The sequence below is a fragment of the Trichoderma camerunense genome, assembly GCF_050948025.1.
Source record: "Trichoderma camerunense strain CBS 138272 chromosome Unknown V8C40scaffold_25, whole genome shotgun sequence".
Classification (NCBI taxonomy): domain Eukaryota; kingdom Fungi; phylum Ascomycota; class Sordariomycetes; order Hypocreales; family Hypocreaceae; genus Trichoderma; species Trichoderma camerunense.
Genome location: NW_028145345.1, coordinates 297,796 through 322,840, shown reverse-complemented (window position 1 = coordinate 322,840; position 25,045 = coordinate 297,796). Strand labels below are relative to the sequence as shown.

At 47.9% G+C, this 25,045-nt stretch overlaps 10 protein-coding genes across 10 annotated transcripts; 7 read left to right on the top strand and 3 right to left on the bottom strand.

Moving 5' to 3' along the window:
- The first annotated feature begins 1,001 nt into the window (after positions 1-1,001).
- V8C40DRAFT_257673 (amidase signature domain-containing protein) lies at positions 1,002-3,609 on the top strand. Its single transcript, XM_083218546.1, has 3 exons — positions 1,002-1,627; positions 1,915-2,342; positions 2,419-3,609. The coding sequence occupies exons 1-3, from the start codon at positions 1,359-1,361 to the stop codon at positions 3,450-3,452; spliced, it is 1,731 nt and encodes a 576-aa protein (XP_083067957.1). The 5' UTR covers positions 1,002-1,358; the 3' UTR covers positions 3,453-3,609.
- A 663-nt stretch (positions 3,610-4,272) lies between these two features.
- On the bottom strand, positions 4,273-5,197 carry V8C40DRAFT_270812 (SDR family NAD(P)-dependent oxidoreductase; the record flags this gene model as incomplete). Its single annotated transcript, XM_083220220.1, has 3 exons — positions 4,273-4,518; positions 4,586-4,833; positions 4,897-5,197. 3 exons carry the CDS (start codon positions 5,195-5,197, stop codon positions 4,273-4,275), a joined length of 795 nt encoding a protein of 264 aa, XP_083067956.1.
- A 774-nt stretch (positions 5,198-5,971) lies between these two features.
- Positions 5,972-7,237, top strand: V8C40DRAFT_283856 (uncharacterized protein; the record flags this gene model as incomplete). Its single annotated transcript, XM_083222048.1, has 4 exons — positions 5,972-6,013; positions 6,090-6,623; positions 6,709-7,053; positions 7,117-7,237. The coding sequence occupies 4 exons, from the start codon at positions 5,972-5,974 to the stop codon at positions 7,186-7,188; spliced, it is 993 nt and encodes a 330-aa protein (XP_083067955.1). The 3' UTR covers positions 7,189-7,237.
- Positions 7,123-9,615, bottom strand: V8C40DRAFT_257672 (uncharacterized protein). The gene is made up of 6 exons (XM_083218545.1): positions 9,386-9,615; positions 9,254-9,325; positions 8,639-9,169; positions 8,396-8,581; positions 8,064-8,341; positions 7,123-8,010 (listed from the first exon to the last, which is right to left on the bottom strand). Exons 1-6 carry the CDS (start codon positions 9,487-9,489, stop codon positions 7,286-7,288), a joined length of 1,896 nt encoding a protein of 631 aa, XP_083067954.1. The 5' UTR covers positions 9,490-9,615; the 3' UTR covers positions 7,123-7,285.
- Positions 9,616-10,859: 1,244 nt separating this feature from the next.
- Positions 10,860-11,576, top strand: V8C40DRAFT_278077 (RNA ligase/cyclic nucleotide phosphodiesterase; the record flags this gene model as incomplete). Its single annotated transcript, XM_083221031.1, has 1 exon — positions 10,860-11,576. One exon carries the CDS (start codon positions 10,860-10,862, stop codon positions 11,574-11,576), a length of 717 nt encoding a protein of 238 aa, XP_083067953.1.
- A 36-nt stretch (positions 11,577-11,612) lies between these two features.
- Positions 11,613-13,781, bottom strand: V8C40DRAFT_125471 (uncharacterized protein). The gene is made up of 5 exons (XM_083210998.1): positions 13,547-13,781; positions 12,986-13,489; positions 12,662-12,921; positions 12,474-12,589; positions 11,613-12,416 (listed from the first exon to the last, which is right to left on the bottom strand). The coding sequence occupies exons 1-5, from the start codon at positions 13,593-13,595 to the stop codon at positions 11,702-11,704; spliced, it is 1,644 nt and encodes a 547-aa protein (XP_083067952.1). The 5' UTR covers positions 13,596-13,781; the 3' UTR covers positions 11,613-11,701.
- Positions 13,782-15,141: 1,360 nt separating this feature from the next.
- V8C40DRAFT_283850 (NAD(P)-binding protein) lies at positions 15,142-16,161 on the top strand (the record flags this gene model as incomplete). The annotated part of the gene is made up of 3 exons (XM_083222047.1): positions 15,142-15,340; positions 15,399-15,747; positions 15,819-16,161. The coding sequence occupies 3 exons, from the start codon at positions 15,142-15,144 to the stop codon at positions 16,159-16,161; spliced, it is 891 nt and encodes a 296-aa protein (XP_083067951.1).
- Positions 16,162-17,884: 1,723 nt separating this feature from the next.
- On the top strand, positions 17,885-19,003 carry V8C40DRAFT_283849 (NAD(P)-dependent alcohol dehydrogenase; the record flags this gene model as incomplete). The annotated part of the gene is made up of 3 exons (XM_083222046.1): positions 17,885-18,167; positions 18,227-18,656; positions 18,718-19,003. The coding sequence occupies 3 exons, from the start codon at positions 17,885-17,887 to the stop codon at positions 19,001-19,003; spliced, it is 999 nt and encodes a 332-aa protein (XP_083067950.1).
- A 1,004-nt stretch (positions 19,004-20,007) lies between these two features.
- V8C40DRAFT_278073 (SDR family oxidoreductase) lies at positions 20,008-21,521 on the top strand (the record flags this gene model as incomplete). Its single annotated transcript, XM_083221030.1, has 4 exons — positions 20,008-20,309; positions 20,379-20,470; positions 20,523-21,306; positions 21,374-21,521. 4 exons carry the CDS (start codon positions 20,008-20,010, stop codon positions 21,519-21,521), a joined length of 1,326 nt encoding a protein of 441 aa, XP_083067949.1.
- A 469-nt stretch (positions 21,522-21,990) lies between these two features.
- Positions 21,991-25,016, top strand: V8C40DRAFT_257667 (tetratricopeptide repeat protein). Its single transcript, XM_083218544.1, has 8 exons — positions 21,991-22,694; positions 22,745-23,101; positions 23,154-23,201; positions 23,262-23,412; positions 23,463-23,722; positions 23,786-24,132; positions 24,198-24,442; positions 24,497-25,016. The coding sequence occupies exons 1-8, from the start codon at positions 22,264-22,266 to the stop codon at positions 24,752-24,754; spliced, it is 2,097 nt and encodes a 698-aa protein (XP_083067948.1). The 5' UTR covers positions 21,991-22,263; the 3' UTR covers positions 24,755-25,016.
- The last annotated feature ends 29 nt before the right edge of the window (positions 25,017-25,045 follow it).

The following is a 25,045-nucleotide window of genomic DNA, read 5'->3' as shown; positions in this document are numbered from 1 at the left end:
GAGTCAAGATGTCATCGATGCCGGCCCTCGGTGACCCAAGCTTTTGCTCCGACAGCTGTAAACTGAGCTGAATCGTTCGTACAGGTCAGGTCAGATCAGGTATGCCGCATTGCATTGCGCTGCGTTGCGTTGCAATTTCACCGGCTGGGCCGGAGCTTTATTGGAGCCCACCTTTGTTTGTTTCTGCGCTGTAGCCTGAGCAGAGCAGGCTGGGATCTTTTTCTCACTTATTAATTTTTTTTTCTGTTTTCCTTTGCCTGAAGAATGGGGAACTGGGGGCGCAGGGATTGTAGTTCGTCATGCCATGGCTTGTAGTGAGTGTCCCGTCTGAGTCTTTTGCCCTTGTCTGGCGCTTCTCTCGCTTGGTTAGGTGGTATTTGGGCCTGTATACGATATACCTCCGATTGGATCGGGTCATTTCGCTCTGCTGGCCTTCCTCGTCATGGTTCTTTTCAAAATCTACGAGTTACCAGTATATTGGCTCGTCTAACATGGGGGGTTTATCCGGGTCAACCAGCATATGAAATGTCGTATTAGTTTGCCTGCCGTCAAGAGACTTACTTAGTCCTCTAGCGTCTCGTCACGCTCCGTATTAGGACAGCCTCCCTCATTTCTCTTCCTGCTTCTCTCTAGACAGCGGCCCTTGGGTGATGCCATCCGTGGTTAGAACGGATTTCCTCATTAATTCATGTCCTCAATGCCCACGGGCGGGAGCGAACGAGAGGCCGCAAGCGTTGATTGGATGGCCGGCGAATGACATTCTGGGGCCACTCCTCGGTCAGGTTGCGGTGCCGCTACCGCAACAGCTAGCGGGCTGAGGCGCCCCATCTGGTGCGTGGCCAGCAGGGAAGGGCCCCTGTAGGAGGTCGCTAAGGATGCGCGGCGGCGGCGCTGCAGCCGCTGGAGGGCGCGCTGAAGGCGAGGTGAGGCGAAGGTTTGGCGACACCGTGGACGTTCTTTTTTTCGCCATTGCAGGCAATTTCTCATCTTGGAGCGGTGTCGTTCGTTCGGGGAGCTCCATCTTGCATCTTTGCTAGGCGTGAAGCTCAGGTTAGCCGCAGCCGTCTATCCGATCAGTCAATCTCGAGGTGAGCGAGCGGTCTGTCTGCTCTATACTAGTAGTAGTATTATAGTGATGGAGTCCGCAATGGATTGCCTGCTTGTGCCTAGTCGTCTTGGATTTGTTTTCTTTTAATACTCTGGGCAGTCGCTCGCCGTCTCCGAAACATCTTCCATTCCTCTCACCTCTCCCTCCTCACCTCCTCCCCTTCTCTCCTCCTCTGATATCTTGAATTACTTCTTCTTGATATCATCTTCTCCTCTTCTTCTTTGGCATCTTGACAATCCCCGTCGCCGCCATGAAGTACCAACTCACCCTGTCCGCCCTCGTTGCGGGTGCGGCCGCGCTCGACGTGTCGCAGGTGTTCCCCATGACGCCCAACCTGATCCCTCTGCAGAAGAATGCCGGCTCGGACGATTTGTTCCCCATGGCCGATTGCTTCGGCTTCAAGCTGCACGAGGCCACCATCGACCAGATGCAGGCCGCAATGACCCACGGCAATCTGTCGTCGGTCCAGCTGGTCAGCTGCTACCTGACGCGCCAGCTCCAGACCCAGCAGTATCTCAAGTAAGAATCTCAATTAATTTGTCCATCTTTGTTCGTTTCCATTCGTTACATTATTTATTTCTTTGGATGATCGCAATCGGATCGATCTTGACTCGCGTCGATCATAATTTTCCCGGGGGGCTGGGCTATGGCTTGGCTTTAACTTCGCTTCGCCTTGGTGGCGCAAAGTGGTGCGACATCAAGACGAAGATCTCCCATACACCCTTTCAGGACTCAATTCACGTGTCTTTCAAGCTTCAAGCTTCATATTATCAAAATCGGTCATGACTAACATCATCTTCTTCCAGCGCCATCATCCAGATCAACCCCGACCTCTTCGCCATTGCCTCCCAGCGCGATGCTGAGCGCAAGGCTGGCAAGGTCCGAGGCCCTCTGCACGGCATCCCCTTCATCGTCAAGGACAACATCGCCAGCAAGGACAACCTCGAGACCTGCTCTGGCAGTTGGGCTCTCCTCGGAAACATTGTGCCCCGCGATGCCTTTGTCGTCAAGAAGCTGCGTGATGCCGGTGCCGTTCTCTTCGGCAAGGCTGCGCTCTCTGAGTGGGCCGACATGCGAAGCAACAACTACTCCGAGGGCTACTCTGGCCGCGGTGGTCAGGCCCGAAGCGCCTACAACCTGACTGTCAACCCCGGTGGCAGCAGTACCGGCAGCGGTGTCGGTGTTGGAGCCAATGTCATTGCCTTTGCTCTGGGCACTGAGACCGACGGCAGTGGTGAGTAGAGTGTGGCGCTACAAGAAATAAGCTTCTGTCATTGTGTTTTGCGTGCTGACTGACACTCTTGCAACAGTCATCAACCCTGCTCAGCGTAACGCCATTGTCGGCATCAAGCCCACCGTTGGTCTGACGTCCCGCAACGGTGTCATTCCCGAGTCCGAGCACCAGGATTCCGTCGGTACCTTTGGCCGCACTGTTCGCGATGCTACCTATGCCCTCGATGCTATTTACGGTATTGACACCAGAGACAACTACACCCTGGCTCAGAAGGGCCTGACTCCCAAGGGCGGATATGCTCAGTTCCTGTCCAACCGCACTGCCCTCAAGGGTGCCACTTTCGGTATCCCCTGGAACAGCTTCTGGGTCTACGCCGATCCCGAGCAGCAGAAGATCCTGACCAGCATCCTGACCCTCATCAAGTCTGCTGGCGCCACCATCATCAACAACACCGAGATCACCAACTACCAGACCCTCGTCAGTCCCGACGGCTGGAACTGGGACTACGGCACCACCCGTGGTTTCCCCAACGAGTCCGAGTACACCTACATCAAGGTTGATTTCTACAACAACATCAAGACTTACCTTGCCGAGCTCAACAACACCAAAATCCGCTCTCTTGAGGACATTGTCGAATACAACAACAAGTACACCGGAACCGAGGGTGGTTACCCCATGCCCAACGGCACTCCTGCTTTCTGGTCCGGCCAGGACGGTTTCCTCGCTTCTCTCGAGACTAAGGGCATCAAGGACAAGACCTACTGGGAGGCGCTCGAGTTTTGCCAGTCCTCCACCCGTAACGGTATCAACGATGCTCTCACCTACAAGGGCAAGAAGCTGGACGGTCTCCTGGTTCCTCCCGATGTTGCCCAGAGCATCCAGATCCCCGCCCAGGCCGGTTACCCTGCCATCACCATTCCCGCTGGTGTCCACTCCGACTCTGGCATGCCCTTTGGCCTGGCTATCCTGCAGACCGCCTTTGGTGAGGACAAGCTGGTCAAGTATGCCAGCGCCATCGAGGACCTGCAGAAGCACAGCAACACTCCTTACAAGCGAACCCTGCCCACCTGGCGCGGCTACCTCGAGCGGAACCTTGCTGTCCCTCTGTAAATGTGGGCAGAGAAGGGAGCCCTGAGGAAAGAATTAAAAAAAGACAAAAAAGAGCCATGTCGTAACGATGCATGCATTTGTATATAGCTATACAAATATACACATACCTACATAGATAATGAGTATTATTAATTAATGTCAAACTTTTTATATGCCACTCAGGTGTGATGTGATTTTGTGATTAAGTGACGGGCGTCATAGTCTCGGTTTCTTTCACGTCTCTTGCTGCTGAAACTACCCGGTAGTTGGTACAACAGAAACAAATTATCCAATTACAGTCTCTTTTCTTTCTAGACATGTAACATATATATATTTCCGAGAATTATTTATTTTAATAAACGGAATCTATCTGTAGCAGATTGTAGTAGGTTATATAGACTGTGAGGTTGTGTATATTCCAGTGTAGCAGTCATATAACATGGAGGTCCACCTGGTTCATCCACATTGAAGCATTAGAGAACGAGAAGAATTACTGCATATGGAGCCTAAATCTCTGAGAGATTACATATTCGCATCATGACTTGCCATTCTAACTAGTCGCCTAAGTTAAGTCATTATCTTCCATCGCTTTCCCGACCTTATCAGTAGCATTATCATCTACAAGTGATAGCGGCGAATAGTTGGATCTCCATGTGAGGTTGGTTCTCTGAAGAGGCTGTTACTGTAGCTGAACGACTTTCTTCTGTTTGGCCGACTGGCCAGACTTGATATTGGATGAAGAATTTGCACACAACTAACATCAAATATCCTGTTTCATTCGTAGGTACTCTATATATGATTCGATATATATATGTTTTTCTACATACTGGATATGCAGAATTTAGCCTCCGTTGATACCACCGCTAACAGAAATAAACTGTCCAGTGATCCAGCGACTCTTCTCACTCGACAACAACAGGACCGCGTCAGCTACATCCTCCACTGTTCCAACCCTACCCTCGCTACGAGTCAAATCAACAAGAAAGTCTCTCAAGGGTGCAGATTCAGGGGTCGGCGGTAAGTTGTCCGTCTCAACGGGGCCAGGTGCAAGAGTGTTAATCGTAATGTGCTTGCCGTCTCGACCAATCTAAGAAGAAAAGAACATTATTATTCTTGTTGTTTCGCGATAGCAGGGAGAATGGATCAATATTTACCTCGCGGGCCAAGCTAAAGGTCAACTGATCCATGGCGGCCTTGGCGGCTGCATAGATGGGCAGGGGGTTGAATCCCATCTTGGAAGACACACTGCCGATGTTGATGACACGAGAGAATTTGGGCATGTGAGGATAAGCCTCTTGGAGCAAGAGAATGGGTCCAACTACTGAAACTGCGAATGCGGACTGAATGTCTTCTGGCTTGCTTTGAAGAACAGGGCCCATGGTGACGTATGTTGCATTGTTCACTATACTCATATGTTAGTATGTCTTTTTTTCTCTGTTGTTTAATACGAAACAAGTTGTTATACCAATAATGTCAATGTGGTTGACGCCAAATCGGGTCAATGTTTCTCCAACAATCTTCTTGCAGCCTTCTGCGGTAGAGACGTCGGCCTGCACCACGATGGCACTGTTCTTGCCAGCAGCAGCATCAATTTTCTCACGGACGACTTCTGCGCGCGAAGCCGTGGAGTTGGATACATAGTTGATGACAACGCGAGCTCCGGCTTTGGCAAGAGTCAGGGCGATGCCAGCACCAATGCCGTTTTCTCGACCAGAGCCGGTGATGATGGCGACTTTGCCTGCGAGAGAAAGACTGTCGACGGTCATTTTGAATGATTTCTAATGGTTAAATTGAAAGGATATTTTTTTTATATTGAGACAGATTGTTTTGATTGATGGATTGCAAGCTATACTGTGCGTTCAACGGCATAGTTTATATAGGTAACATTTGTTACTTCTCTTCTTCATCCACAACTATTGCATTACAAATGTTCTCGAAGCATCTCGCTACGCAACTCCGAGATGCTACAGAACTCGTCTCATTGAATCGTTAATCCAAATGCTCTGGGATAACCTCATTCATAACCTTGAAGTATCATGGCTTGTATCGTCCAATCATCGACTAAGTGGAAAACTAGCGCAGCGGACATATTTCGAGTCTAATTCCGAAACAGGATAAGAGAGGCCGAGAGAACCACCTTATTCCCATTTTGGACATTGGTCTTCCCTGTCATACGCTGCTTCACAAAGTACCTAAGGTATGGCAAGTTCTACCGAGTTGGCGCCAAATCTTACAAATCTCTTTCAACTTGGTTTACATACAATTGTAGTTAAGACTTTGGCAGCAACAGTGTTTCATTTTAGGAAGATTCCATTTACCAGATTCAAGCGTTTGTTTTTAAATTACTATACAATGAATGTCAAGCAAAATGGAAACACATATATCAACCCCTTCCCAGCATCTAATTCCGCAATGTCGCATGCAACCCATTAGTCTCAAGCGCGCAAGTCCATTTATTACGTGTAACATAAACCTTGGCCTACACCTCCACATTCGACACCTACAACCTATTCGAGTTTAGGTATCTGTTGTTTGAAAACATGGCGAAACTCGTTGTTGTCACCGGCATAACTGGCGTTCAGGTAGGCTTTTCCGCTGGTGAATTTGTCATCTGCAACGCAACGCATTTACTTATTATTAACATCTCCGACTCTCCAGGGCAGCTCCGTAGCCGATACCTTTCTTCAAGACCCAGCATACACCATCCGCGGTGTGACTCGCAATCCCGAGTCCGAAGCTGCCAAGGCATGGGTAGCAAAAGGTGTTGAAATTGTTCAGGGCGAATTTGATGATGTCAAGTCTCTTGAGCGGGCTTTTCAGGGTGCCAATGTTATCTTCGGTGTTACTGATTTCTGGAACATTTGGGGAAACCCTCGTAGCCAGGAGCTAAAGAAGCCCAACCAGGAGCTCGTTGAGTACTGTTATGAAGTTGAGCTGCAGCATGGGAAAAATCTTGCCGATGCTGCAGCTTCGGCGGCTTCAACTCTGGAAAGATATGTTTTCAGTTCCATGGCCGATGCCACAAAGTCGAGCGGCGGAAAATACACAAAGCTGTACCATATGGACTCAAAGGCTCGTGCTGCTACATACGCACAGAGTCTTCCAGCTCTCAAAGACAAGTTCTCTCAGGTTCAAGCTCCAGTCTATTTCCAAGTTGGAACGGAGTGGGGGCTACCAATCACGCCAAAGAAGGTAACACATAACACAACACTCGGCTTCTATTTCCTTAACTCCTGCGCCTCTTGAATCCTTTGAGCTTACAAATCGATATGATTAGCAACCAGACGGTACATATCGAATGATTGGGCCTGGTGCAGGCCACAAGCCAATTCCGTTCGGAAATGTGCGAACTGATCTTGGCCCCTGTGTCAAGGCTCTTGTCGAACAGGCGCCGCCCAACACGAACCTTTTCGCCGTGGGTGACTACCTCTCCTGGACAGACTATCTCCGTATTGTCTGTGAGACGCAGGGCGTCAAGTACGGAGGGTTTGACGAGCTCTCTTACGACGAGATCAACGAACTTCTACCTGGTGGCCTCGGGCACGAGTTTGGACTCAACGTCTTGTTTGCATTCGATTTTGGGTATGAGGGTACAGACCCGGGGATTGTTGGACCCGGAAAGGTAGGCAAATATACATGGGCTGATGCCATGAGATGAGATTTGGAGCTGACTTAATTCATCTAGTACGGAGTTAGAATGACATCTTTTAGGGAGTATTGCGAAAAGAGCGATCTCTCTGCTGCACTGAACAAATGATAGAGCACACCTGTTCTTTGTATCTACAGAATATTACAACATAATATATAACCGATATTAGGTGTCGAACAACCTTACATCAGAGCCAAAACCTCCTTTACAGTGACCAACTACTCTCGGTTGTACCCATGCTGTTGGTAAATTGGTCGTCGAACGATTCCCAAGTCATCTCCTCGATATTGTGCCATTCCGCGGCCAGCGTTGCCCAGTCATCGTGAAACCCTGGAAGCACTTCCGGCATATCGACGATCGTCGACTGTGCTGACGCCTGGGTAAGGCCCGAGTTCCAATTCGCCTCGGCTATTAATGTGCCACCGCTCATCATTGGGCATCCAAACGTCTTGCTAACTTCACGTGCTGGCTGTTCACTGAGCGAACTTAGCCGACGATTGTACTTTGCCTTTAGCACGCCGAGCACAGCACGATTTGCCGAAAGAACGCCGTTTGAAGCAACCGTGGTATCTCCTTCACGCGAAATCTTGGATAGGAATTGATCCAGCTGGATTTCCGAATTGGCCCACTCCCAGTCAAAGTCAGGGCATTCCTTGAGAGGAAACGACAGCCGGAATGCCAGTGTAAAGATCGTTATGAGACGTGTCCAGTCGTTGACAGTAAAGGATAGTATTGCTTTGTCGCTTAGCCCGCCTACGTAATCCAAACAAGCTCGTATTTTCCTTGTGCCGCTGTAGATTTTGGATATCGGTGGTGGAAAGCGTGTGAGTTTGGCAGATAACGAGGTTTTGGCAACGGGGAGGGCGAGTAAACTCCCCGTGTCGAGATATATGTCGAGAAACATCATTTGTAATCGAACAGGTTCTTTGGCTTCTTTATAGTAAGCACTCATCGCATCTTCATACCGAGTCAAATTGACGTACCGAGGAGATTGGGGGATGTAGCTAATATGTTGTTTCTTATTTGCTGATACTGTTGCTCGAGTCCTAGTAGGGTTAACTGGCTGTTTCGTACGGTCTGACCGTCTCTGTCGTTTATGGCGTCTCCCGCATCGGAGCTCAATCTTGATAGGCGGACCAGGGCCGCGAGTGTGCGATCGCCCTCAACCTGGGCATTCTGCTCCAGAATGTCGATGGCTGTCCCTGCCCAAGGCGGGAGGCGGGTATGTACACACTTGTCTCCCTTCCACACAGCGACGTATCTGGGGAACGTTAGCATTTTGTATAACGTGAGGAGATATCCAGACTTGGCTCACGTGGAGACGAGATACACGTAGGCGAGGTATGCCCGAATCATGTCCAGCTCTTCGCTCGTCACTCCCCGTCCCCATGGGTCAGATGAGAGGAAATCTTCATCCAGGGATAGGTCATGAACTATGTCCGCGGCCATTCGCATGCATTGAACCAGCCGTGAGCTTTTGGGTTTTAGGTGAAAAGGATACCTGAGAGCGACGCGTGAGTTGACGATGCATAGAATTCAGTGTGGAAGGTTGACATACCATGAACAGTATATTAAGAGGCCTTGTAGCAGTTGAAGACTTCTTTCTCCGCCAGACACATACTTGAGCCCCAAGACCCTAAGGAATTCTTCGTCATACAGCGAGTGTTTCTGAACTGGCCTCGACCTTGAAGACACGGTTAAGATGGCTAGTAGAATGAAGGGCTTCGTGGCAGCCACTTGGGTTACGGTTGAATCAGCGGGCAACACTATGAAAGGAATGTACTCGAGCATGGAGCTAAAGTTGCGTAATAGGCTCTCAGCTGAAGCCATGTTGAACTGAGGTTTCCGCCAACTCTCGAAAACGGAGCGAGACTGGGACTGGGTCGACGAGCTTGACTGACTGGCAGATTGACTCGGTGTTGGCAAAAAGTCGATGGGCTCATCTGTATCTAGGACAGTATCAAGGGCAGAATTGTGCAACTCCCGTAAAGTCTCAAAATCATCTTCGACGTGCGACCTGATGGGAACTAGATAGTCAATGCTAAAGGTACTAGGTTGACCAGCTGGTGACTGGCCCGTTTCTGCGGTGCTATATTGCAAGTAAAGAAGGCATTAGAATATCTTGATAGTAGGGGAGAGGAGTAATTCTAGGTTATATGGCATGGGGCCTTACGACAGTGCTCGACGTGACCTGCGGGGCCGCGCTTTGGTGCGAGACACGCACTCTCTCCTCGAGGCAAGACATCTAACAGGCGATAAGCATAAAAGAACAAGCTAACATGAATGCAGTCTCGTTTCCGCTCACTTCCCACACACTCCAGGCTGCTCACTGGGCTGGCACTTTGCCTTTGCTGTGCGACAGTGCTCGCATGCGGTCGCGTTCCGCTTCGGAGCTGAACCTCTCTCCATTGCGACGGTGCCTAGTATGGCTATGTCCGAGACCCCTGGCTGGAGATGATTTGATGGGCTATTTGATGAACGGGCTGTTGACGTAAAGTTCTGAAGGAGAGATTCTTGATGGAAAGAGATACGCCGTCGTTGGCGAAAGACGCGGGAATCCGTCACATGTGTGGCTGACCTAGAGACTGCTGTTGGTTGTTGGCTCTTAGCATGTAGACTATATCCGGGTGGGTTTCGGATATAGCCTGTGCTGTTAGGGCACTAACTACGGGCGGTCGTTGTGTTTATACAAGTGTCGATCGATTGAAAACTGCTGGACAATTAATCATCTAATTGATGGTTACTCACATCTTCTTGATCTCATCATTTAAAGGCGGGTTTCTGTGCCTCTTTGCATCCTGTCGGTCCTAATGTGCGGAAATCCGCTTCGGGCCTATTGGAAAGCATCCAATTGCGCCCTGAAATACTCCGATGAAATAGCCCGGGCTGCCATCAGCTTACTCTTCTTACAGGTCATAAATTGTCCATAAATTCATTAACAGACAGGAGTCCAAGCCGCTTCAAAAGGGATGCCTCGTACCAATGTCGAGCCTTGTCTTCATAGTTTAACTAGCAGCCAACAAAATGCACGCCACGATGGAATGCGATTGGGCCACTTCGAGAAGCTGATGCTGTGTGCGCCTCGCCTTGTGACATGTGCAACAAGCTCGTCGTTTTCGAAATTAAGCAGTCTCTGCCACCAATATCGGCGAGTTTCTCAATGTATCGGTTTGTTTTGCCATATGCAGCCGTATAAGTAAGGGTTTCACGGCTTCAGCACTGTTAGAAATGGCAGAAGTGTCACATTACACGCTACCATGCGAAATATGCATGTGCCTCTTTGAGAGAAAAGTACGCTGTTGTTTGAGTATTGCATGGAACCATTCCAGAACAGGTGCGATGCGATTGGACTCTGGGGAACAACGTGAGATTCAAGTTTATAAATTCCGATTCGATGTCGGCTATCGACTATCTCTTCTTTGGCGTGAGACAACAGACGATGCTCGGTTGGAGATAGCCATCGGCAAGAGATAAGCTTCACAACACGCGATTGGGCCAATCTGACAACGCCTTTGGACGCATCCTCATACATTTACTCGACGATGTATGGACGACAGATATTAATATAGGCATACATGCCTCCTTCTGCGTCATATCATCTTGTTCAGCTTTTACTCATTCTCCCCATCGCCATATAACTAGCGAATTGCATCCAATACAGCATATTGCTCATACATGCATCATCTGCAGTTGAGGTACATCATTGCTACATGTATCTGCGGTATATCGCTACTATACTTCTCATCCAACGCTCATACTCAATACTATTTTTTGCAACAATGGCCCCTAAATCTGAAAGCGGCACGGAAAACATCCACGCTGGAGCCGCGAAATGGACTGGTGAGAAGTTTGACGACAAGGGCAATGTGCTGCCATTTCCAGGCAACACCATTCTCTGCCACCTCCCACAGGACAGCGAATTATACAAAACACTTTTGCCAATCTATGAAACACTCCAGAAGAGCAGATTCACCAAATTCTACACTCTTCTCCCACCACCGAGCTGGCATATGACCGTCTTTGAGGGTGTTTGTGATCACAAGCGCAAGCGTGATGTGTGGCCCCAGGAGCTGCCGCTTGATGCACCGCTGCAAAGCTGTCACGATCTCTTTCGCGATAAGCTTTCTACATTTGACCTCGGCATTCAGCCTCCCCTAAAATTGTCTGTTACAAGACTGGTCATGAGCAAGGCCGGGATTCGCCTAGACCTGGCTGCTGTTGACGACGATGAAGAGAAGCGCCTACGAGGACTCCGCGATCGGCTGTCTGACCTGCTGCAAATTCGGGCTTCGGGCCATGAGACGTACGTTTTCCATCTGGCTCTCGCATATAGGATTGTTCCTGTTAGCAAGGAAGATGGTGAGGCTCTCACGATGCTGCTTCAGAAAGGATACGAGACTATTCCTCATGAGTTTGAGCTTGGCGCGCCTGAGTTCTGCCACTTTGATGATATGTTTGCATTTCATCGGCAATTCTATCTCAAAGAACAAAGATAAGATGTAGAATAATTGAAGATAAGGAGTTTAATTTCTCTATAATTGCAGCATGGCTCATGGTGAATAAAAATCTCGACACTCCAGCCTATGCTTGTTTGATGAATTCGTAATCATTAAATTGACCATTAGTATATCTCCAACTCAAACCTATCGCGTTGCGATATATCCTTCCATAATCTCTCCAAAAAGTCCACGCACGATTTTTCCCAAACAATCCCCTTCAATGCGGACTCAAGCTCATCCTTTGTCCAAACCATTAGTGATGCGCCGAGTGGCTCCATCTTCTCTACAAACCACCACTTCTCAGGCCATTCTGACGCAGCTCCATATCCCATAAACAGTACCCATAATAACCATCGTTGTCTCTCTGGATTAGCGTTCCACCACCCCTCATCTTGCATCTCGAGACCATCTCGTAACTGCTGAGATAGCTTGAGAAGCAGCTTAGACTTGGTTGGAAGCTCTCTCAGAATGAGGTAGAGGTAGATGTATGCAGCGGTGTTCATCAGAACAGAACTAGACGAGAGATACTCAACCGGATTTAGAGCTTCGGTGAATTCATTTTGAAGATTAAGGAGATTGAATTCCGTTCCATAAATTTGATGGCTCATTGCCGCCCTATCTAAGGGCGCCTCATACTCTGGGTTGAGAGCTGCAGATATACGCCGCAGAGATCGGAAGATGGAATTCGTAGGCGAGGCAACCCCAAAGGTGCCTTCAGTAGAGACAACCTTGTTTTTCAACTTGGTGGGCAATTCTGCATCGCCCTTTGTGGATTTGTAGGTGATCTGCGAGAAGGAAGGCTTGCATCTCCAAACATTAGAGTAGGATAAATCGGCCCTAGATAGGTATGAGTTAATATGGCGGGAAAATGCTGAGTGTATGGTGCGAGCTTACCAAGTCACCACTCCTCTGTGTGCAGGTTCGACACCTTCTATACCCCCTCGTGCCTTCACCATGAGTTCAAGTCCCTTCATGTGAATTCTGGCATCTTCAAATTGGCCCGCGAGATTCTGAGCGAGGAGATGGTTAGTAATGAACATACGAAAGACGCGAAGGAAGAAGTGTGTTCAGAAAAGTCTTACCTCTCGAGATATTACTATTGATACAGCTGCAATGAGAGTGTCCCTTATCACGCCTGCCTCGAGACCCTCGTTTATCAAACGGAAGGCTTCTCTTCCATGGTACAGGCTACCAGGAGAATCCGTCAAGCCGTATTTCAGATTATGATCCAGGCTGACAAGATACATAACAGCATGAAACATGGCAAGCTCTTCTCTGACGTAATAGAAGCAATCTGGTGAGAGATTGAGGGCGATGCAGTTGACGGCATATACTTGTTGGTCTGCAGCACGAGATGAAGTTGATTAGCATTTTCTTTCATGATGATGAACTGAAGATAGACTCACAATAGAATATGAACTTCTGACTCTCAGGCCCCAGAGGAAATTGGAATGAATCATATGGATCCGCAAATGCGCCACCTCTCATCAAAAGGTTCTTGTCTGGCATGAGGCTCTGGCGAATTAGCCAGTGAGTGTTCATCAATTGGACCTCATTTGCGGAATCTTGGTCTCTGTCCTTATCTAATCCTGTCGTGGGACGCTTTGCTTTGGAAGGTTTCTTTTGTTTCCGTGATTTAGAGCCAACTCTGAACTTTCCCTCAAAGATTCGCTGAGGCTTTTCCTTCATAGGGACGGCGGCTGCGGCAGCCATCTCGTCCGTCAGTGTGGGGTGGTTCTGTCTCCAGACATAGTTCCGCATCGCCTGGCTGCGAACGATTCGCGAAACATTTCTGTCCGGCCTATCCGTTGATGATCCAGTAATTGTGATAAACTCCAGCGGCTGAACATCGAATTCATCGGTGTAGGTAAACCTCTCGTCGTGTGGCCTGGACGGGAGATTTACTACAACTGGAGTATCCGGTTAACATCCAATACCAGCAACTAATGCACAGGAGAGAGATCTACCATTGTTGTGGACGAATCCGGAAGCCCCGTAAATTTTCTCTCCACTCATGTTCAGACTTTCAGGTAAGCTGCGCTTGGCAGTTGATTGAGACTGGGATCAGGGTTAAAGAGGCGGTATAGTGAGTTGACAATGGTGATGATAGATGGAGATTGATGCAAGAGATGGGAAGACTCGAGTTTCTTATTACCCAGATAGTTAAATGCTCTGAGCGGGTATGATAAATTACGATGGAGGATGCACATTATTAATGTCTAGATCCTAATCTGAGGTTGTGTCTAGTCTCATCACTTGCCCCTCTCGCTTTGGCGCTTGCTTAGTCAAAACCAGCACAGCGCCTAAAATAGTGTTGGCAGGATTCAAAGAATTAGTTAGTAGACTATACGATAACCTTTAGTATGGATCTTAATGTCTGAATACGATAGAGCCTGGGTATATCGGCAGAATATGAACAGTTGGAAACTGTCCATGGGAGACTTCCTTCCGATATAGGCAGGGAAGGTAAAATTGCTGGGGGCCGGTTATGCGTAAATCTGGATCCGGAGTATTGGAGAATACGTGTAAGTATCCGAGAAACATAAGGGGGACGAAGAGACAGACACACTAAACTACGGATCACTAGCAGCTTGTTACTTTGTTACCTGTGTATTACTCGCTCAGTAAGCACAGCACCACGGCGTTATCAAGTGCATATGCATGCACTTATGAAACGGCGAAACCAATTAAAGGCTTCTCGAATGATCACTAGCAGCATGTATGGCGAGTCCGCGCAAGTCAATAACGTGTACATGCATAGACAGCTTCGTATTTATCCTGGCAACCCAGAATAGGAAAGACAAATAAAAAAGAATAGTTATGCCAGAATAAGAGAGAGCTAAGAGTTCAGCTCTGCGACTAGGATAGCCAGTCGTAGCTTCAGCTCTGTATGCGATCTTTCGCAGGAAAGGATTCAACCGTTGCCAATGGCGTCACCTGCGGCATTTCACTTGAGCAGGGCGACTGCAAACATTCCATCGGTGTTTATTGTCACGTCTTCGGCGATGTGCCATTTGTCTAAGCGCTAGCTGTCGTTGACTCCATTGGGCTGAGTCGCGCTCTTGCGGCAGATGATTGTTAAGAAAAGAGAAGTCTCGAGTTCTAGAAATCTCAAAAACACGGCCCAATTCGAACAATGCTAATGCTGGGTGATCCAAAACCCTGCAGCAATTTAGTCGATAAGCAGAAGCCAGCACTAGTTCTGGACTAAATGGGGTGGTGTGTTGCATGTCTCTTGGCGGGACAGCCGCTGATTAATTCGGCAGCTCAAATCCCGGCCGTGATCGAAGCCATGCGAGTTGAGCTGGCAGGCCAAAGTCTAAATTTCTCAGCATCTCATTAGTGAGCAAAGCGGCGCCTTGCTTTGGCAGCGATCCCGTTCTTCATGGAAAGTTGTCACAATAGGAAAATGGTAGTATGTGCATGGTGTGTCCATTCGAGTATTTAGACAGAGACAAGGTAGCTCTTCATTGTTTAAACTAAAAATATAAACAAGCACATCTTCCATCTGAATCATTTCTCACGACTTAAAGTCTTGTTTCAAGTCAAAAAGACCATAACAATGGCCCCCTCGGTCCTTATCATTGGCGCTGGTGGCGCATTCGGAAGGCCTCTGGTGGAAGAGTTCATCAAGCAAAAATCTCACTTTTCCAGGGTTGGCATCCTGGCGGATCCCGCCAAAGTGTCCAAGTTTTCCGACGCCGCAGCTCAAGGTATCGAAGTTGTGACTGGCTCCTTTTTGGACCCCAAGTCCTATGAGGGTGTGTTTTTACCGTATCAATCAGTTAAAGAGAGCGTAGTGGATTGACGGATAATTAGGCTTTGAAGTCGTTGTATCTCTGGCGGGCAATGCTATCATGAGACTCCAGCCGGCAATGATCGAATCTGCCATCGCAGGCGGAGTTCGTCACTTTTACCCGTCGGAATTTGGATCAGACGTCGCCCAGGACAGTCTCAAGACATTCCGCTACTTTCGTGATAAGCGAGTGACTCGCGATCATCTCGCGGCCAAGGCAAAGGAGAACCCCGACTTTCACTACACGCTCATGCTGACCGGCATCTTCACCGAGTGGGCCGCAGATCCATTCTACGGTGTGGATGTCGAAGCTCATGTTGCAAACACATATGGACGCCCTGATGCGCAGATCTCCGTGACTTCTATTCCTGAGTAAGTTTAATTCGGCTACAGTTCAGTTCACATGGGATAAACCTTGCTAACCAGGAGATTCTTCACTTTAGCATTGCGAGGTATACTGTCGAGTCTATCCAGCTGCCTCTTACTCCCGGAGTTCAAAAGCGCGAAATCCGAGTGACTGGAGAGCGGACTACCTGGCAAAAGTTCATCGATGACCTGGGCGAGGTTCAGGGAGCCAAGTACAAGTGCACATATCTGGATCCTGCCGAGGCTGCTGCAAAGCAAGACGAAGCCCGAAAGAGTGGTGACGAAGTCGCCGAGCTGATGTGGTCGGTCAAGCCCCTGGCTGCCTCCGGAAACGGAATCGTACCTGGCGAGCTGGACAATGACATATTCTCATTCCGACCGGAGTCTGTTAAGGAGACATTCAAGCGAGTCTATGGTTAAGAAGTAATATTTTAGTAGATGGATAGTTCATAAACGAGTTACGAAGAATGCCATGCATGCATATAGACTGCACGTAGATAGTGCACCCTATATTAGATACAGAAAATACTATTCCAAGCATATACATTAACATCGGGCGTATGCAACTCATTCGGCTCCAGTGACAACAGACGATCTGTCAAATCTTGCATAGTCTCGGCTTCTAGCTTCACAATTTCTCAAGAGCTGGACCAATGAAACCCCCTTCTCCTCAGCTAGATGGGCGCGAGATGACTCCTGATCGGGCAGGAAACCTTCCTCCCCAAGAGGTAGTTTCTTGTGTTACTTGTAATATGTAAGATCCTTGTCATCATCACTAGACTTTAGCATCCAACGGCATTTCGGGAAAACAACATATATCTGTTTGCTAACAGATGGATGCGATACGAGGAAGAGCGCAGAAGTTCCACCAATACCATGGGCAAGAGTTTCAGGCTTCGTCAAGATGTTTCTATGGATCTAAATCCTAGCTCCTATTGCCTTTTTGGATCATGACTGGCCAATCCAGCTCAATGCGGAGAAATCGTGAGCTGAAGGAGCTCATGTTACATGATGGTGTCAAGCACGGCACGACCAATTCCGCCGACGTACCCTAGAGGATCAATGATTAGTACTGTGATAATCTTGTGCTCTACCATAAGGAGAGAGAAGAGATAGTTCCTGTAAGGAGAATCGTGATGATTGACGGGATATTCCGTGACATAGCCTTTGCAACTTGATCTCGAGTGGAGTCTTGAACCAGATTCGATTACAAAATTGGGAATGCTGTGAATACGGATCGGTGGGTCTAAAAGCGGATAGGGCAACCTGCTTTTCCATCTACCGTATCACTTGTTACCAAGATCTCGTTTCACATCGTTTCTGACAAATTCACTTGCTCTGTGGATAGCTACGCTCTTCATTACTGCTTACTGGCCCCTTGATTACGTGAACTCTTCTACAAGTCTAATCCGTTCCACAACAAGGCGATGTCCTCGGTTTCTACCGTTCGCTAGTGGAGGCTGACAAGCAGCTCTCACGACCCTACCCGACTAGGGCGACGCCATGCATTAGCACGACTCTTCGAAAGATTTCCTCTTTCAGAAACCGCTACGCATTAGCTTCACTCCACAGCCATCTCCAAGTTTTCCCCATCGAGATAACGCTATGCCATGGCGCCTGGACTTTTGCCACGATCCCCACCGGATCATCGCTAGTTGCCGGTCAAACTCAGCATCCAAGAACACGTTTACAAAGGAAGCAACCCAGCCGTTGTTCCATTAGTTTCTCAGTCTCTTATGTTTAACTATAATTTTAACTTCCAACTGACATTTCACGCTATTAATTGGGCGTCTTTGTAAGTCAATTTTGAAGGATTTGCTAGCTGCTGCTTCTGCGGCAGCCATGACGCCGAGTTCCTCCAACTTCTCCTAATCTCGTAAATGCCCAACCTCGTTAGAAATGCATCGAGTTGTGAGGCATTAGCTGTCGGCAAAGCTGTGATGAGCTATTTGCCTCAGTTGAAAGCTGAATCTTCAACTTCTTCTGAGCCTTGTATTAGTTAGTATATTAACTGTTCACATTCCCTCGCATCATGGTTCCTTCTTTCTTCTCATCATTACAAGTCTCTTCAACATCACATATCCAGTATCAAACAATCCTATACTTTTTGTAACAGAAAAAATTATTACATATTAACATCAACATGAGCGTCACATTTACCGTCCAGCGTGGTTCCAAAAGCGGAAAGATTGTCCAAGACACCAGCAGCCGTCAACTCGGTCGCAACGAAGCCTATCTCAAGATCACACACTCTGGCTTGTGCGGCACAGATGAACATTACCTCCACGCCGGTTTGGCCCTAGGCCATGAGGGCGTTGGTATCGTTCAGGCTGTTGGCCCAGATGTCACTTCCGTCAAGGTTGGCGACCGTGTCGGATTTGGATGGGTTCACAAGACTTGCGGCCACTGTGAGGCCTGCCTTACTGGTGGGTATTCCATACTTCTCCCCGCACAATTGTTCAAGTATATCTAATTGAACGTGTAGGAATGGACTTTTATTGCGCCGAAAAGACAGAGTATGGCACTCACGACCATGATGTTGGCTCTTTTGCTAGCCATGCCGTCTGGGATGCCGACTCACTTCACAAGATTCCCGAGGGTCTTGACAGCGCCGATGCCGCTCCACTCATGTGTGGGGGTGCTACAGTTTGGTCACCTTTTGCTCTCTATGGCATCAAAGCAACTGATCGTGTCGGCGTCCTTGGTGTCGGTGGCCTTGGACACTTGGCGATCCAGTTTGGAGCCAAGATGGGCTGCAAGGTGGTTGTCTTCTCTAGCAGCGAGTCTAAGAGAGAGGATGCAATGAAACTTGGCGCCAGTGAATACCACGTTCTGACTGCGGATTCTTCTCTGGAAGGAATCGAGCCTGTCAAGCATATGCTCCTCTGCGGAAACGCCCAGCCAGATTTTGCCCGGTACGTTCAAGCCATAGCATTGAGAAAATGGGTATGAAATGTTACTAACAAGTAGATACAGAATGATTCAGCTCACTGCTGTTGGCGGCAAGATTTACAACCTGATTGTCAGCTTTGACTCATCTCCCGTGCCAATGCTGCCCATGCTGGCGAAAGGCATCAGCATCCAGGGCTCGGGTGGTGCTCCACGCGCGGAAATCCGAAAAATGCTCGACTTTGCAGTGCAGCACGGGATCAAGCCTGTGATCATGAAGTGGCCTTTGAACACACAGGGTGTAGAAGATTCGATGAAGGCGCTGCGGGAGGGAAAGATGAGGTACCGTGGCGTCTTGGTGGCAGAGGAGTAAATTGTTTATAGCAAATAGAATCCATTAGATAGTTGTCATTGCGAGCGGTTAAATACACGATAAAGCTACTTGAATAGTCAATTGATCACTTTGATCCTAATACAACATTGTAAAACTAGAATACACTATCCATATTAAAGAACTAAGAAGCCAAGTATTGATGCATGTGTCTATAACAGCCATCCCTGTACTTTCGAAGTCTTCAGCACCTTAATACCTGTAATAACCTGTAGGTACATATTTTTGCGCAAGTTCGTGGCTACAGAACACAGAATTACCCCGCCATTCTCAACACACATTCCATGGTTCAATGTCTTACTCGTACGTGCTACTTGGCTAGGTTTCGATTCCTGTGTGTCCGGTAAACTTCAGTTGCGATAATGACACCTCTGAAGCTTCCAGTTGGTTGCAACGTGGCCAAATAGCCGTTTCCTAGCGTCCGAAAACTGTCTTTGCAACTGGTTCGGGAGCTCCGGGGTGTCTTTGCGCCGTGATGGTGTGCTGGAATGCTGCAGATTAACTGAAGGTGAGCTGTGCCGGTTGCAGTTAGACCTGGCACCTTTCATGCGCTAGTGGTAAGGCATTTACTGAACTGAGAAATGAAAAGACAGCGTGTGTGGAGTAGGGCGTCATGAATCCTCTGGGTTCTAGATAGTTGAGGCCATGTGGGTGGTTGTTAGCAATCACGGTGCATGAGCTTCTAGATTGTTAATATATAATCCGCTTGTATGAAAATTCGTAACTTGAAGATTGTACTTCTCTCCAGCTTAGAAATTCCATCATTGCTAAGCAAGTGTCTTTCCCCCCCTCGTCTTTCTGGTTTTGTTCAAACGTATAAGTATCTGTCTGTATTCTGGCGGTTGCATCAAATCGCATCATCAGTTTCATCATAGCCTGCAGTCACTTATAGCAGCATTGCATCATTAATTTAATCATCATCCATCTTCAATCATACGACCAACTTCTACTCAAACAATTGCTCAATTGCTCAAACAACATTCAAAATGTCTTCCGCCGGCGTCAAAACTTATAGCGTCACCTCGAAAGAGGAATTCTATGGACTCCCAACTTTCCCCGAGGCCGAGGGCAAAAAATACTCTGCCATCGTTACCGGCGCCAATGGCATTACTGGAGCTCATATGCTCCGGGTCCTCGCTGAGGCACCAGAGCGCTGGGGAACGATTTATGCCTTAAGCCGAAAGCCTCCAAGTGTTCGCATCCCAGGAAATGTCAAGTATCTGGCCATTGACTTTCTTGCGTCTCCCGAAGAGATTGCGCAACAGCTGAAAGAGCAGGTCCCGAAAGTGTAAGTAAACGCCTAAAATCTCCTGAGAACGAAACAAGATCGGAAGCAGTGACTGACTGTTCACGGCAGGGATTATGTCTTTTTTACTTCTTACATTCAGGCCCCTCCCAAGGAAGGCGAGGGTGTCTGGTCTGACGACGCCGAGATGGAGCGATTAAACAGTGAGTACACCCTCTGACCGACCACCGCGTTTTACCATTCTAACAACACCAGTGCTTCTTTTGTCCAATTTCCTGTCTGCATTGACTCTGGCTCAAAAGATCCCGAAGAGATTCCTTCTCCAGACGGGTGCTAAGCACTATTCCGTTCATCTTGGGCCCCCTCTGAATCCAATGGAGGAGTCAGATCCTCGTTTCCTTGCCAAACCCAATTTCTATTACCCTCAGGAAGATCTTCTCTGGAAATGGACGCGTGAAAATGGCACTGAGTGGAATGTCACTCGGCCCTTGTTCATCATTGGTGCTGTGCCTGATGCAGCAATGAACATTGCTAATGGACTGGCTCTGTATGCTGCAATTCAGAAGGAGCTTGGACAGCCACTTGAGTTCCCTGGTGACACCGCAGCCTGGGACGCTGAGAAGCCCTTGTCATCTGCGCTTTTGATCAGCTACCACGCTGAGTGGACGGTCCTTACGCCATCCACTGCTAACGAGGCTCTGAATATTTCCGATGGCGGCTCTTTCAGCTACGGCAAGTTTTGGCCTGTGCTTGCTGCTGCTTACGGCATTCCATATGGGACTGCAGAGGTCGATGACGCCAAGTTTCAAATTGTCGACATGCCCATCTCCCCTCCCCCGAGAGGCTTTGGGCCCGCTGGCAGGATTAGAATCGCCCGAAGCTTCGAGGCATGGGCGCACAAACCCGAAGTCAGAAAGGCATGGGAGACATTGAAGGCACGACACAACTTGGCTCCGAAGCCCGATCCATTTGACAAGGTGCAAGACATATTTGGCTTGTTGGATGGTGAAATTCTTGGACCATGGGGAAGGAGCTTGAGGTAAGACATATCCAACAATACAGCCTCTAGAAGATGCAAAAAAGCTAACCGTTTTATTTTTGTACAGCATGAATAAGAGCCGAAAGCTGGGATGGAATGGATTCATTGACACTCACGAGTCAATCTTTAAGACTTTTGAGGAATTGGCGGCACTGAAGATGATTCCACCTTTCCAGCGACCAAAAGCCATCGAGGTCAAGTACTATGGCTATTAGGTAGGTATCTATTAATGACGAAAAGATGGATGAGAGTATGATTTGAAGATGATATCATTGAGTTTGTTGTCAGTTTTATATAGAATTTGATGTCCTGAGACTGAATAGAGTACACTATCCCAGTTAGTGAACTTGCCCATAATAAATCGAATACCCGGTTTCAAACAATCGCTTCAACTTCTACACTGGATTACCTCTTAATTCACGACTGCACCATCTAACTCAGATCAATGCATTCAATTAAAGAAAAAATTGACAGCAGACACAAAGGCAACGTAACGTTGAAGAAGAAGGATGAAGCTCATTGACCATGAGTTAATGACTGACTAGGAGGTCACAGCCTCACAGCCTCATCGTACCCAATTGGTGTTTTCACCCTCGTTCTTAGCCAAGGCAGATTCCCCGCAGCCGCGACATATTCTAACACGCCAGAATCAGCCTAACCGCCGCCTGCATCTATCGCCCACCAGCTGTTTCTGTAGCTCAATTGCACCACAGCCTAAATACACTCAGTTTTCTGTGGTTTATGCCGTCCACCACAAAGGACTCTGTGTTGAAGTGTATCTTCTCCGATCGGCACCAGTAAGCAACGAGTCCATAGCTATACTTAGCTGCGCCGGCCTATGAGCGAGATTTGGTCACGTATTTGAGACGTCTCTAGATGACTGGACTTGTCGCCCAGCGTTGGCGCTTAGTTTGAGGAACAACTAAACCACAGCCTAGGGATCCTGCAGATTCCACGATGTCATATTCGTACGGGTACGCTGTCAGCGATATCATTGCTGTATTGGGTCTCTTCGAACGAATAGCGATCGAATTGCGGAACTTTAAGAATGCGCCGGCGCACTTCCAACAACTCGGTGCAGAGATTGATCTTCTGCAAAATGCTATGAGGCATGCCCTTCGCCTGATTCCACAGAATGACGCTCATCGCGAAACCCTTGAACGCGTCAGAGCCATTGTTATGCACTGCCTGACACCTCTACAAGCGCTGGTTAACAAAATGCAGACCAAGGAATCCAGCCTGGGGCACTTTCGCACATCGAAGAGTTTGAGCAACATTGGGACCCGGATTCATTGGTCGATGATAGCCAAGCAAGATATTGATGAGGTTCGCATTACTATAACGTCGGAAACAGTGGCCATCAACATGCTCCTTATTGCCCAGTCATTGTATGCATGTTCATCCATACGTGGTCGGATGCAAGCTGATGTTATGGCAGAGCTCAAATAAGACAGCTCACAGATTGCGTTCAGGGTATCGGAAATGCCCAATCAACACTTATAAAAACCCATTCTGATGCCCTTATCAAGCAAACCTCCACAATATTGAGCCTGGTGTCGACAATGCCAGACACGATCGCTGACCTGAAGTTCACAACGATCATGAATGAGAAGAAACAATCAGAGCAAGCACGGATGCTGGAGCATGGGTTAGCAGTTGTTACATCTCATGTTGGCTTCCTTTCTCAGATTGGTGTCAAAGTTTCTGGTACACTCTCTCTGCACACGACTTCTATGAGACGCGCTGTCAAGAGATTATTGTCTTTGATGCGAGATATCAAAGAGCTCTTTGTTCTGTAATGTGATGACAAACTATTCAGTGTTCAAATTTACTAATTAATGTCTTAGCTTGGCCGCATATTCCAGGGACATCCTGGAGGCTATAGGTCAAAATACGTGGGTTGAATCGCCTCTCGGCCTGTTATTTGAACATATCTCATCACTGACTTGATGCAGCCGCGCATTACTCAATATAGCCTCCCAGATGAAGCGAATCATCCGTGCTATCGAGGCCATTCCGCTTCATCTTACCCTTGACATTGTACGACTAGATGATGCTTTGGGCGAGAGTTGGGCTCTACCGATACAAGCCTGCCAAGATTGGAGGGTTAGTGATTTGGCCCTTTCAGCTCAACACAGAAAGGCTAACGCGACCAGTCCTTCTATAATTTGCTTTCAACTGTAGTCTACACAAAGGATCGACCAGGGGCGAATCGAACTAGTACGATGCAATTTGCCCTCACTATGGCAAAAGACGGAACAGAGCTTGGGGAATTCAACTGGGCGAGAGCCATCAAACCAGGACTTCACATTGAGCAGGCGATGGTAGTTACTGGAGCCGGTGCTTCTACAGAGACATGTCTCGAATGTAGTGATGTGAACTCAAGGACTCCAGCAAAACATCGTGACAAACCTTGGTAAGCATATATTGCAAGTTAATGCTTATGATATTATGGAGGAACTAATGGTATCCCACTAAGTGCCACCTGCGGGCGGTGGGTAGGCAGACACAAACGCATTGTCGAGCCAGTTGTAAGACTACTTGATACAGTGAACACGTTGCCAGACAAAACCCCCTCATTAGGTCCGGAATTGCCTTCGATGCAACTAGATAGCGACTTGCACCACTTCCGTCGGGTCCAAATACGCGAGCGCTCAGAGCCAATTCGCGATATAAATACTGCCGAGACGATATTGAGTACAGACCCCATGGACCCGGCCGCTAATACCTTTCTTGCCCTTCGATTAATTCAGGATGCACAAAACTCTGGAAACCGGGCCTTACTTGAAACGTCCACAAGACATTTGGAAATTGCTATTTCTTCAGGTACGTGATTCAAGCCTAATAAATGTTTTTGGCTGGAAAGTTTTGGACTAATATCCTCTTTGCAGACAGTACAGCTGTTGACCCTTGGTATCTTCTCGCAGAGATATTCATCCTTGGGCAGGACTATCGCCAAGTCTTCACCTGCCTTCAACAAGCTGTATTCAGAAAGCCGCGGTCTCCACAAATTTGGATATCTATTGCCAACTTGTATTATTGTATTCACCAATTCCGCGATTCTCTCGACGCTCTCTGTCGCTCTATACGGCTCAACCAGTTCATTTACCAGTCATGGTATAATCTAGGCGTCTTAGTACGTAGTATCATTCATGCTTAGTATTCCACATCGCTTATAGAAAACGAACAGTATGATGCAAATAACCAGGCCGGAGATGCTTACGAAGCCTTTCAGAGATGCCTAGAACTGAATCCGCATTTGCCAGACGTTCAGGCACGGCTTGAGGTTCTGGCTGGGGTTCAAAATGGTAAAGAAAACGTACCTGATGATTATAAAATTAGACGCATGGCACAGTACAAAATAGTGGCAACGGCCGATGAACCAGAAAATATCGGTGGCGCTGACATTGTACTCAATCCAATCATAGACGCGGAAAATAACAAATAAGAAGCAAGGTGAATTAGCGATGTGCCCTTAAACTATCAGATGACAACAGATCTGAGGGCAAACTGGAAAATAAGGGCAACTTTCACGATAAGGAACTATTAGCAATGGTCTGCTTAGGCGCTGGGCGACGGTTGTAACCATATCATGTTAGCTGGTAATCAGATACTATACCGGCTGTCTAACATGAGTTTATGGGTCCTTCGGGTAAAGAACAGCTCGTAGTTTGGTAATATCACATAAGGAATGGTAGTAGAGATTAAAGTAAATTCCAAGTTGTGATTGAGAAAACAG

Bases quoted from the DNA above. Each gene is read 5' to 3' on its own strand.
- V8C40DRAFT_257667 (XM_083218544.1), top strand. From the start codon at position 22,264: ATGTCATATTCGTACGGGTACGCTGTCAGCGATATCATTGCTGTATTG. The intron at 22,695-22,744 runs GTATGCATGTTC...ATGTTATGGCAG, and splicing joins CTCCTTATTGCCCAGTCATT to AGCTCAAATAAGACAGCTCA. The intron at 24,133-24,197 runs GTACGTGATTCA...TCCTCTTTGCAG, and splicing joins GGAAATTGCTATTTCTTCAG to ACAGTACAGCTGTTGACCCT.
- V8C40DRAFT_125471 (XM_083210998.1), bottom strand. From the start codon at position 13,595: ATGAGTGGAGAGAAAATTTACGGGGCTTCCGGATTCGTCCACAACAAT. The intron at 13,490-13,546 runs GTAGATCTCTCT...CGGATACTCCAG, and splicing joins CGGATTCGTCCACAACAATG to TTGTAGTAAATCTCCCGTCC. The intron at 12,922-12,985 runs GTGAGTCTATCT...CTCGTGCTGCAG, and splicing joins TCAGAAGTTCATATTCTATT to ACCAACAAGTATATGCCGTC.
- V8C40DRAFT_257673 (XM_083218546.1), top strand. From the start codon at position 1,359: ATGAAGTACCAACTCACCCTGTCCGCCCTCGTTGCGGGTGCGGCCGCG. The intron at 1,628-1,914 runs GTAAGAATCTCA...ATCTTCTTCCAG, and splicing joins CAGACCCAGCAGTATCTCAA to CGCCATCATCCAGATCAACC. The intron at 2,343-2,418 runs GTGAGTAGAGTG...CTCTTGCAACAG, and splicing joins CACTGAGACCGACGGCAGTG to TCATCAACCCTGCTCAGCGT.
- V8C40DRAFT_257672 (XM_083218545.1), bottom strand. From the start codon at position 9,489: ATGGAGAGAGGTTCAGCTCCGAAGCGGAACGCGACCGCATGCGAGCAC. The intron at 9,170-9,253 runs GTAAGGCCCCAT...CTTGCAATATAG, and splicing joins AGGTCACGTCGAGCACTGTC to CACCGCAGAAACGGGCCAGT. The intron at 8,582-8,638 runs GTATGTCAACCT...CGTCGCTCTCAG, and splicing joins CTCTTAATATACTGTTCATG to GTATCCTTTTCACCTAAAAC.